This window comes from Rutilus rutilus (assembly GCF_951802725.1).
Source record: "Rutilus rutilus genome assembly, chromosome: 17".
Classification (NCBI taxonomy): Eukaryota; Metazoa; Chordata; class Actinopteri; order Cypriniformes; family Leuciscidae; genus Rutilus; species Rutilus rutilus.
The window spans coordinates 33,828,896-33,841,808 of NC_140230.1; the positions used below are offsets into that span (position 1 = coordinate 33,828,896).

The window sequence follows — 12,913 nt, forward strand, 5'->3', positions numbered from 1 at the left end:
CTTTATCTCCGGTGAATTGATCCGCCAGTTGATGTCTATATGGAGGACCATTAGGCCACAGAGGTACTTATCCGATAAACATGGGTTTCTGTGATGAGAAGCAAAGATCACCACGAGTGGCCACCTAGCCACACATAATTGGGATTGGATTTAGGAACACAGGCCTTCTAGAGCCTTTTAGACTCGTGATTAACTGTTGCCTGAATCCTCTTATCAAATCAGAGGCTTATCTGAGAGCTCAAATCTGTTGAGCGTGGAGACCAGGCCACCCACCCACTGCCTGCTGGGACACAGAAGCTCCACTAGATGGCAGGCGTCAGGAATGGGGAAGGGATTTGAGTGTAGGGTGGTGTGTGTATCTGATGGTGTGTAATTAGGCTGGACAGGTGGTGTGTCTCCCTGACTGCTCAATGAGAGGTGGAAATCATTAACATGGGATTCACATGCTACGACCACGGAGCACACTCAAAGATCAATGTTTTCTAATTAACATAATGTACTTTGAGTCTTCCTGTGAGCAAATTGAGCAAAAAAAAAAAAACAAACCTTCTTATCCCCCTCCCCCCAATAAAAATGTGTTAAATGTTAATAGAAAGAGACATAAAGCTGTTGTTGTGGCCATTTCAGTCCATCAGAGGGCGATGTGCATTCACGACACCTTTCACAAATACATAAAACGTTTATTTTTTATTTATTTTTATTTATTTATTATGCTTCAAAAGAAAAATCAATTTAAGGGCTTCCTTATTTTTTTAACTAATTTTAAAGATTTGCACAAGAGTTTAACCTCATTCATCCACCGATTAAAGTTGCATCTATCTGCATTTATGAATGAAAAACTTTCCAAAACATAATAAGAAATGAATAACAAAATCACTTCACCGTGAGGGATGGGAGTTCAACCCTCCTAGATCTTAACCAGTTCTGCACCTCACTCCAAAAGGGTTGCACCATATCACAACAAAAGAAAACATGCTCTAAATTTTCAATATTTGTTTCACAAAAAACACAATTATTCACATCAAAATTAAATTTCAATCTTAAAAATTCATTAGGAAAAATCTCGTTTAAAATTATGAAGTTCACCTCCTTAGCTTTAGGAGGTGTGATTTTTCCTATTTTTTATTTATTTCAACCATCTCAAAATCTTTAAGCACATAAAAAATCCTGTCTAATTGGGTTTGGGTAATAAGCCTGTAAAATAAAATTTCGAATGACTCTATTGGTACATTTTTTTAAATCACAAAAATCACAACCTTTGGAGTACAACATGTCTTCTTTAACCATTAATCGTAAAAGGAATTGGTATGGCTCAATCATTCTATTAAAAAATATTAACAGTAGGCTACATTGTAATTGGAATTTCTCACAAAACTCTATACAGTAACAAACTTCCATTATCATCCAAGAAATGGGCAATAGCTCAAATCCCTTTAGATTTCCATTCCTCAAAATATACAGATTTTCTGTCAAACTTTATACATCTACTATTCCAAACTGGAGTGTTGTGAGGCGTGAAGTTATGTTTGAACAATAGTTTCCAATAGAGCAGAACTTGCTGATGTAAGGCTGAAAGTTGAACTGGTAACGAGGTACACTCAAAGTCACAACATGGCAAAGAGTTTATTCCCCCCAGTTTTTTTAAAGATAGCATTGGGGACAATAAACCAAAATGAGTGGCTATTTTGAATGAAGGATTTTAACCGTTTCAATTTTAATACAGAAAAAGTGCTTACAACTCAAAAAAACATGTTCTGTTTCATCCTAAAAGGCACTAAAACCTATACTTGCTGTAGATTCTTTACTGGTGTTTGCTTAGGCAAGCAACACTATTATTTTTAGTCAGATTTAGGTGTAATGATGTGATTTTTGCATTAAGTTTGTGCTTCAGATATGAATAATTCCTCAAATCATGCATCTTGTTAAGGGGTGTGCTGTTATTTACTAAGTGATCAGACATATTAGTGCATACAATGGCCCAAATCCAATGTGAAAACTATTAAAAAATGGTTTGTTAACTGAAAAAAAAAGCTAAGTTGTACTAAGATCAATAAGGCTAAAACTGAAATAAAGAATAAAACAAAGCTAAATTGAAATATTAACAAAATTGACGACACACACTTAAATTAAATAAGAAATGTAAATGGAAAATATCAAAATAAAACTAATTCAAAATATTAATAAATACTACATACTTGATAAATAGTATTAAAAATCACTAAAATAACACTGTCCACGACACCTTAGCATCATGTGGGAGTTTTTGACTAGATATTACCTTTTTGCCAATCTAATGAATTAAACAATTAACTGAATATCAACTGATTAGGCTTGGTTAGACATGTATAGTTTGATTTTATACGTTGAATGCAGTCGACAAGGTCAAGACCTCTGATGTGGGACAGACCAAAGTCACTTTATTTATTTAAAACGAACTAGTATTCACGCTAACTCAGTTAGAAAATAGTTTATGTAAAAGAACATGTTGTCAAAGATGGGAACACCCATTTGCACTGTATTTGTGGACAGTTTTGTTCATTATCACACTTAAAAGTCCTGTTTTAAACAACCAATAATTAACTCAGAATGCGGGCATAAAGGACACAACATACAGTAAGTGTATAGTAATTAAATGGTGCGTTTGTTTACATGCATCTGCAGCAACTAATGACGAGACCTGCTTCAAAACTATAAAGGCCGTGGCCTCTGTCCATACACTCCACAAATTAATCATCACTCTTTTTTTCCCAGCAAACCGCTATAATGTGATGTTCAGACTTCAACACGGCCTAATTAAAGAGTGAAAACAATCTAAAATAAACATTGCTTTAACTTTTAATTAAGTCTCCATGGACACCGTAGTTGCTCAGTGACACATTTAAAGTAAGAGAACCAAGATAGACGAAGGCAGATGTACATGTGCCTGCATGACTGTAATGAAATTTTGAGCAGTAACGATTATTATTTATGACTGATTTAAAATGGTCTCGTCATTAGTCGCTTAAGCAGCATGTAAGCAAATGCATCAGTGAAATTTTGAACTTGAAAATTATATATAATAAATAAATTTTTCAATTGTATTCTCTCTTTTAAAAAGGCATCTGAAATAATAAACTAAGTGCAATGTAGTGTTTTCAAAAATATAGATTTTTCCATACATAACGAAACGCTTCCAATACTAATTTTCCACAGATTAGGATACCAGCTGCGCTTTCTCTCTCTCTCTCATCTCTCTGACAGCGAGTGACACACAAACCCGCCTCCACTCACTCACTCGTTTAATTTGCTCCAGATGAATATTGTTGATATTACAGGGCATGCATTTTGGCGTGGGATTGCGCATATTGCACATAATTCCCTCAGATTTTGTCCTCACACCCAAAGTGCGGCACATAAATCCGCCTCTTAGCACTAAATTGATTTCTTTTTCGCTGCTTAAACGGTCAAATACACAAAATACTGTCAAAATGCCGGTCTTGGCGAGTATTCATGTAAACACAGTCAGTTATGTTTTAAGTGAACGTAAACGGTTATTTTCATGTCACGGTTAAGAAAGAAAACGCATGTGTAACAGAATAATGGATCAGTGCGTCAGGTCTTAAAAGTGACAGCTGCCAAATTATGATATTATTAAAAATATCTATATGTCCGTTTTTCCCCATGGTATCGATGCCAAAATTGTGGCCAGTGAAAATTTGAGCGTCTAAGGGCCCTACCTTGTTTGGTCCGGATTTTCTGACTTTTCAGTTTGATCCGAATCAAAATTCCAGGTGTGAACCCTCCCCCGGACCACGGTCCGGACCAAACAGACCAAATTTGGTCCAACGAAACGAGGTAATCTCGGTCAGGATCAAACTGAACAAAGGTTTGGTTCGTTTCTAGTGTGAACGCATTTTCTGTATGGTTCGGACTTTCAGACCAGTTACAGGAAGTTCCGGTGGTTCCCGCAGGATTGCTTGCAGTCTTCTCCTCCTTTCCTGCCGGCGACGGTAAAATGTTCGCACAACGAGGACGTTCATTTGGCGAATTTGCACTAGCCTTGAGTATAGTTGGTGCTGGAGGGAGTAATGCCATAATAACAGAATAGTGGCAACGATATGCGTCTGTTCATTCATTCTTGTCAAAGTTACCCGCCGAATTGACAACACGCTGACGTCAGACGCACGTCCGTTTACAAACCAATCAATGTCAAGATGCAGCCCACATGGATGATGACGACAGGACGCAAGTATGTCATGTAAAGTGAATAATGCGCTCACATAATTGCAATGTGAAACCAAACCAAAACTTACCGAATGTATACAATGTATAAAAACATGAACTTTGGTTCAGACCTTGGTGCGGACTTTCAGGTGTGAAAACGCCCTAACTTTGGAAAACCTCTAGCCATAGTGGCTGGAGAGCAAAAAAAGGTGAGTTAATGTCAAGCCCTGACGCTAACGATTATGAAAACAAGATAACTGAGGCAAAATGATTATTGTGCCGCTGCCACACTCCATCCAGAGCACTTTCCTTTCCTTCACAGCCTTTTGTTTCTCCCTAAAATCCCAAACTTAACATCCAAATCAGCCAAATAAGCGAGTGTTGTTAAATGTAGCCTAATGTTGCTAAAATGCGACATGTTTGATATTAAACAGTGTTATTAAAAGAGCATTAAGCCACAAAAGAGACACTGTTCCCCAGGCGGCTTTCTGTGCGCGCACTCGGATAAGAAAATAGGCACACAAAAATGTCAATGCCTTTTTGGAGAGTATTCACGTGTAAACAGTGGGTTTTGTCTTAAGTAAACGTACATAAAAGTGTGTAACCGTATATTGGATCCGTGCATCAGCTCTTAAAGTGACAGCAGCCTAATAAACCTGAAGCTGTCTGTGTCATTCATGATAATCAAACAACAAATGACAAAGGAAAATCACTCACTGATCTTCACTGAATAACTGAAGTAGCTTTAATAAGGATTAATCTATATTTGATGTGTACAGTAAGACTACGCAGTGTTATTTTACATTTGATTATTAATTGTTTTATTGTAAGCTATTACTCATCTGAATACCACCGTTAGAGCACCTTCCTGAAAAACGTAAAACACTGTTTATTTAATTTGTTTGTTTTTTTCTTCTTTTTGCTTGTAATTAGTCTCTTAGTTCTAATTGCTGACTTTTTACTTGTCTCATGTAATTATTTTAGGACCTTTTTCTTACATTAGTTAACTAGTATTAGTTTTTTGCTGAAGTATCGATAATTGTGAATTTTCACTGACTTTTAAAATGACTCATATCGTGAAATAAGACTTTGATCATATCGCAATAATCGCGTCAAATAATTGTGATTTAAATTTCGACCAAAAAGAATCACGATTATGATTTTTTGCCATAATTGAGCAGCCCTACCTCGTATAGTCTCTCTTTAATGGGCTTGGCGTTGACCTCCCGCCAGGTGCTCTGGGATTTGTGCCTCTGGTCCAGGTAGTAGCCGCGCACAGGGTCTCCTCCGTGATTGGCCGGGGCTCTCCAGCCAATCAGCATCTCTCCTCCGGTGCAGTTCAGTACAGTGATGGCTGATGGACAGGATGGCACACCTGCAGTGATGTGGGAAGGGAGGGTCAGAGGTCACAGAGCTGGAGCTGCATTTTGAGTAGAATTACTGCTTAAGTGAACCACACCATGTTTGCTATTAATTGTTAATGAACCAAAGAAGTGATTATTTGATTCACTCAGTGTTTTGCAACTGAAAAAACCTAAATTATTTATAGGATGAATAAATGTCCCGGTTTCATGAGGTGTGTCCCGGTGTCCTGATAATGCGCTAATAATTTCACATGCAAAAATGTGTCCTGGTTTCAGATGAGTAAAAATTCATGATAATCAAACAACAAATGACAAAGGAAAATCACTCACTGATCTTCACTGAATAACTGAAGTAGCTTTAATAAGGATTAATCTATATTTGATGTGTACAGTAAGACTACGCAGTGTTATTTTACATTTGATTATTAATTGTTTTGTTGTAAGCTATTACTTATCTGAATACCACCGTTAGAGCACCTTCCTGAAAAACTTAAAACACTGTTTGTTTAATTTGTATTTTTTTTCTTCTTTTTGTTTGTAATTAGTTTCTTAGTTGTAATTGTAAGCATCCTCATTGTCTTTTCAGGAATTCCAGTAAATGCTTTTAATTTTAGTTTAACTTTTAGTAATTTTGTAATGTGCTTTTGTTATTCTTATTAGTTTATTTTGACTATTTTTGTTTATTTTTTATTTGTTTACTTCTGATCTTTTTTATTATTATTATTATAGTAAGTAAACTAAAATAAAAAATTAATTATGTTCATCTTTTTTAAACATTAATATTTAGGTTAAATTATTATTATTTTTTAGTTCAGTTTTAGCATTTATTTATTTCCAGTTAGTAATTTTAGTGCTTCAACTTAAACTTATTTCAAAGTATTTCTTCTCATTTTATTTTCTTTCTTTTTTTCATCTAAAAATGTATATTTTATTTCATTTCAGCTTTATTTTAATTAATAAAAAATGTTTTAATAGTTTTAGTCTAAGATAATAAACCTTATGCAAATTAGGTGTGTAATATTAATTACCGCCCAAGGTAAATCAGATCGCTTATGACAAGCATATTATATGTGGAATAATGATTTGAAGTTTTAATGTTGTAATTATTTTGTGTTAAAATATAATCAATGAAATGTGTCTGCAAGTCTTTAACTCAAAATTCACATATAAATGCAAGCATACAAACTACACTGTATTTATTACTAAAGTGTTTTTGCGACAACACAGTGTTAATGTTCCTAAAACACCCCGCTTTTAAACATCTAAAACTTCTAAGCATTAAACCACTACAATGAATTCAGTCCAGACCACTAAACATAAATGCAGACTCCATTCAAACATTGCAGATTCGGCATAACGACTCCAATGCGGCATTTCATTTACACAGAAACACTGACAAAAAAACTAAACTTGCCTAAAACTTTTTTTTTTTTGCTGAAGTGCATGCAAGGCGACTTCCTTCAGGAGCTTCAATTCTAGTTTATTTCATGTCATTTGCATTTGATTCAAGTCAAAATGTAAGGAAACTGAAGAGAGGTGCTTGCAAAAGAGGGCTGAAACACACCAGGCTTTAATTAAAGATATATGATATGTTAATACAATCGCTCTCATTTCAATGAAATTATCATCTCCTGCTAATTCTAATGGAATTTCAGAGAATGATGGGAACTTGTGGTCAACCTAATAATTAATGAAAGCACTTGCGTTTTCTGTAAGGATAACGTGATCATCTATATAAAAAAAGCCAGGTTTGATCAGCAGTGCGTGTGGCTGAGGCGTCTCTGGTGTTCGATGATAACAGACGGAGCATCTGTCCTGATCTCAACACACATCAGTGCAGGAGTGCCACTCAGAATCAGACGTTATTACAAAGAGAAACGCTGAAGCGTCAGACAAAAGCCTGATACTGTCAGGATTGAGCCAGACACAGAATGACTCTACTTCAACATCTCTTGAGTAACAAGCTTGTCTTTGGTCAGGACTGTGAGGCACAAGAGCATCGTGTCTGCGCGTGTCTTTTAACCAAGTAATGAAGCTTGAAAGGGCATATGTACTTTAATTATGTATTCTATAGTAATACATAATGTAGTAATACATAACATATGTATTCTGTCTGAAGCAGAAAACTACAGTAAAAAACACTTTTACATTTCCTAAACACAATGTTAGAGTGCTGTTGGTTTCTGGGGCATGAATATGAGGGTTGCTAATGCCTTATGAGAAATGATTTGCACATTGCTATATGGCTGATGTTCTGGCTGTTTGCTCACTAACCCAAGTCAAAAGACTTCACCGGATGTCTCTCTTCATGCAGGAAGCTCATTCAGAGAATTAGAAATTCACACTGAGACCATAAACAGTTTTCTAGAGCTCAAGCAGACAGCCGGCGGCACTTTAGACGGGACGGCGTCCTATTTAAAGCCGTCTGACTGCATGGTCTCGACTGGCTCGCTGGCCCGCTCAGACTTACTTATCGCTGATTTGACTCGAATGGCAGGAGACTCGTCCGAGTAGATGCTGTTTCCCGCCAGTCCCACAGACTTCACCCTGAATACATACTCTTTATTGGTCTTCAGGCCGTGAACTGTAAACCTGAGCGAAGAAAAACAGGTTTTAGTATAATATTCACAATATATCGAAATATCGCAAGTGTATCTATCGCGATATGCATATCGCAACGGCTTGCAATAACTGGGGTCATGAACAAAAGACAAAGAGAAAATCACTCACTGCTCTCGGCTGAATAACTTTTGTAGCTTTAAAAAAGAATCAGTATTTAATTCATACAGTGAAAACTAAGCAGTGTTTTATTTTTACATTTGATTATTCAGTTTCTGTTGTTAAATAACCCTAATGTAGGATAACCTGGAACCCTAAACCCTGTGGTTTACACTAGGCGCGTTTCCATTACAGATTTGCGCAAAACTTTTGCGAATTTTTCTAAATGTCGGCACTATTGCGAAATGACGGCGTTTCCATTAGCCGATGTTATGCGACTAAAACAATTTTTTTTTGCGCTTGTTATCAGTAAAATCATTCCAAAAACCATGGTAAGGGATGTTGGTAGGTTTATGTACTATATCCCAGCCACCGCACTGGCCATTATTATTAATCGAAGGAGATGTATGTGTGTTTTCCAAGCATTAATGGTAAGGAACGACCCTTATACTTGTGAGCGGCACATATGAGGTGTTTCTGGGTGTTTCTCCCTCAGATCTGCTTCGAGGTCTTGATTGTGGCATTTATTTGAGGTTAGAATCCATTATTCCTGTAAATCTTTTGCCTTATATGAGTTTAATAAAGAGCTCGGTCTCGTATTCTGTCCAAACACACCACGTCATCTACGTCAGGTGACCTTTAAATGCGCAAAAACTGTTTCCATTGTAGTTTTGCAAAATATTTATTTTTCGAATTGCCTGAAAAACCACCTCATGCGAGCGTAAAAACTTTTTTGCGATAAATGGGAGTTTTTGCGAAATTTACGTGTTTCCATTGGCCGTATTTTCAATTCGCAACTTCAATTTGCGCAATTTGAAGGGTAATGGAAACGCGGCTACTGATGTTAAAATAACACTTCTTATGTTTCAGTAAAACACTGATGTTCACTTTCAGAAGTTTAGGGATGTTTTCTTGTCACAAAAAGAATGTGAAACACATCATTTTAAATATATTTTAAAGAATATTTAAGTTTCTTTTACACACTTTAAGCATTATCGTATCGCATATCGAATATCGCATTATTTAAAGAGTTATCGCATATCGCAATTTTCTTCAATATCGTGCAGCCCTGGTTTTTAGTAAAAAATATTGGAGTCTGTAATCATAATTGCCTCTTAAACAAGATACCGCAAGAAGAGACCTGGTTTTGGTGATGGGCTTATTGTTGATGGTCTGCCACTCTCCACTTCCAACCTCACTGCAGTACAGGTAGTATCCCACAATGCCCTCTGTTATTTTAGGCTCCTTCCACTGCAGTAGGACTGAGCTGTTAGTGTCTCGATTGGGCAGGACGCCGTTTGGTGGGGCAGGAACTCCTAAAACACATTAGAACAAAATCCACACTGAGCTGTACAAGTTTACATACACAACCCTTGTGAAAAAGAAGTGTGCTTAAAGAGATAGTTCATCCGAAAATGAATATTCTGTCATCATTTACTCACCCTCAAGCTGTTCCAAACCTGTTTCTTTCGTCTGCTGAACACAAAAGAATAAATGTACATAATATGAGTAATCAAAGAGCTGATGGGTCCCATTGACTTCCATAGTATGAAAAAAAAAAAACACTATGGAAGTCAATGGGGTCCAACAACTGTTTGATTACTGACATTCTTTAAAATATCTTCTTTTGTGTTCAGCAGATTAAAGCAACTCATACAGGTTTGGAACAACCAACGCAATCTCACGACCAATTCGTAAGAATTCGTACGAGTGAGTAAAATGTGACTGATTCGTACAAATTCGTACGGCCTCATTCGTACGATTTGTCTAAACCCGAGTGACGGTTAGGTTTAGGTCATTCGTATGAATTCATACGGATTGGGCAACTCGTAAAATATGTACAATTTAGCAAAAATCTAACAAATTTGTACAAGTGAGGTCGTATGAATTCGTACAAATTAGCCACCTCGAAAAATTTGTTCGAATCGTCGTGAGATCGAGAACTTGAGGGTGAGTGAATGCTTTTCATCTGTGGGTGAACTGTCCTTTTAATTGTATTGAATGTGCACTTCAAATCTTAAAAACTGTACTTGCAGATAATATAATAATAATGAAATAAAAGTGTAAAAGTCACTTAAAGAGAGTACACTTTCATGAGTATGTTTTAAAAAGCGCTCTTTGTAATAATGTCAAACCAAAAGTACAAAGTAAACCTTATTTTGTCATGCTTTAAAGAAATACACATCTTGATGTGTTGTCTATTACAATTAATCACATCTATGTTTGTAAATGTATATAATATATACACTGAAAAAAATTATTCGTTGAATTTAATAAAAAAAATGTATGGTAAGTGGTTGCACACAATTGATTTTAGCTACATTTAAACAAATGCATTAAGTTGAACTTAATACATTTTAGTTCAACTTAATGCATTTGTTTAAATGTAGCTAAAATCAATTGTGTGCAACCACTTACCATAAAAAAATAGATTAAATTCAACGAATCATTTCTGCATGTATACACACACACACACACACATGTATATACACACACGTATGTACACACACGTATATACACACAAACTTTTATGCTAGATGCGATTAATCGCAATTAATCAATTTGACAGCACTATTATTATTATTATTATATTTAAAAGCATGGCATACAAGTTCTAATAGAAATGACACTAACGTACATTTTATATTACCATAAACTGTTGTCAGTACATTCAGTAGTACACTTTAACCATATTTCCAAGACAATAGAAGTAATTGTGAAATTACAAATAAAGATGTACTTAAATCATGCTTAAGTGGGTTAAAAAAGCACTCTCAAGTTTAAATAACTGCATTTATTATACATTTAAACTATAATACATTTTAATTTAATTGTAAATAACATGCAGTTGTGTGTTTGAAAAATGTACATTCTTTTAAAGTAGCCTATATTATTTCCGTAACAAGTACTCTTAAGTATGCTTTTTTTTACAAGGATATAGTCCATTTAAATCTATTTTTAGACATGCTTCTCATTGTTTTCTATCCTTTGGACTGTTTCATTCTGCATCAGTGAGATTGCTTATGACTCTCCTTTAATGTTGCAATAAAGAACATCAAATGGAATGACATGAGTGTGAGTAAATGATGACTAATTTGTGTTTTTATGTGCACGATTCCTTCAAGAAAATGGTCACCTAGTGGTTGTCCCAGTGAGACGGGTCCGCTGGGAAGAGACGGCTCGCTGATCCCGTACTTGTTGACAGAACGAACACGGTAAGAGTACGACTTCCCTTTCTGCTGGTCAAATGCAGCAAATCTAGTCGACAGCACCGTCATATCCATACTAGCCAGGTGCCAGCTCTCCTTCCCTGTGATGGACTGAAATAACCAACAGTCAATGCATATTTACCTTTACCTTATGATTTATCATTTATCCAAAGTGACAGTAAATTCAAAGAGTTTGCAAATGTGTGTTTTCCCTGGGAATCAAACCTATTTCTTTCTTATTTCTATTCTGTATATTTTATATACATACATATACATATATATATCTGTTACGGGTGGTTGCAGGAAGGCAGACGGAGATGAGGATATATATATATATCCAAAACAAAGGTTTAATAGGAATTCAAAACAGCAGAACAAGTAGCAACACACTACATATAACGGAGATCGGACAAAGACTGACTGAACAGATGGAACTTAAATACAAACACAGATGACACTAATTAACGGAACACAGGTGATACAACTGAACTAAACGACAGTAACCATAGAAACGAAGGAGTGGCGGGAAAAGAACAAAGGAAAACAGGAACCAATCAAAACACAAACTTCAAGTCCAAACATACACTGACATGTGACAATATTTTACTCTAAATTACACTTGCATAAAAGTAGGAAGTATCTGTGAAAATAAAGTGCAATATTCTCTTTAATAAAACGATGCATCTTTACTTTTACTATACATTTATTTATTATGATTTATAATTTATCCAAAGCGACAGTGCATTCAAGGGAAGCATTTAGCAAGTATTTGTTTTCCCTGGGAATCAAACTAATTTCTGTTCTGTGTTTGTGTGTGTATATATATATACAGTATATATATAATTACATTTTTTAACTATAAATTACAATTGCATTAAGTAGGAAGTCTCCATGATGATGAACTATTGCAATATTCTCTTAATAAAACATGCACAGTGGTAAATGGACATTTAAATCTTTTTCATTTATATGTATTTCTGCCCCCACAATTTCAGACGGTCCCGATGAACTAGACATTTTTATTATGGTGCTTCTTATAAAAAGTCCAATAAAGTCCATGTCCTGTGGCAGTGTGCGCTTTCTCCTGCTCATTACAGAGTCGGCAGGCGGCTGGAGCTCTTTCTTGTGTCTTATATTGGACGATTCTGCCTCCTCGGCTCTGAGAACGGATTACTGCGAGCACTTTTACACTGTGAGTCATGAAGAGATGAAGTGAAACTTTAAAACTGCCCTCAAAAAGCCAGAAGGATCCTGACCTTTTTATAGTGCTGAAGGCCTTGAACATGTGAAACTGAGAAGCTAAACTTAAAAAACGCCTGTTGGGTCATTTAATCTGCTCTGCAACATGAACTTTCTACAAAGATAATGTAATATATGCTGGAGTTACTGGATTTGCACAAACACAGATATACGCCACGG

General features: G+C 35.8%; 1 protein-coding gene across 1 annotated transcript in view; it reads right to left on the bottom strand.

The window, feature by feature from the left end:
* myom3 (myomesin 3) overlaps positions 1-12,913 on the bottom strand; it is a 65,767-nt gene that overhangs the window by 21,224 nt on the left and 31,630 nt on the right. Inside the window, exons 15-18 of the mRNA XM_084385664.1 lie at positions 11,422-11,605; positions 9,427-9,601; positions 8,038-8,159; positions 5,391-5,578 (exon numbers count right to left, since the gene is read on the bottom strand). Coding sequence (XP_084241790.1) covers positions 5,391-5,578; positions 8,038-8,159; positions 9,427-9,601; positions 11,422-11,605 — 669 coding nt within the window. The remainder of the gene's footprint in view (positions 1-5,390; positions 5,579-8,037; positions 8,160-9,426; positions 9,602-11,421; positions 11,606-12,913) is intronic.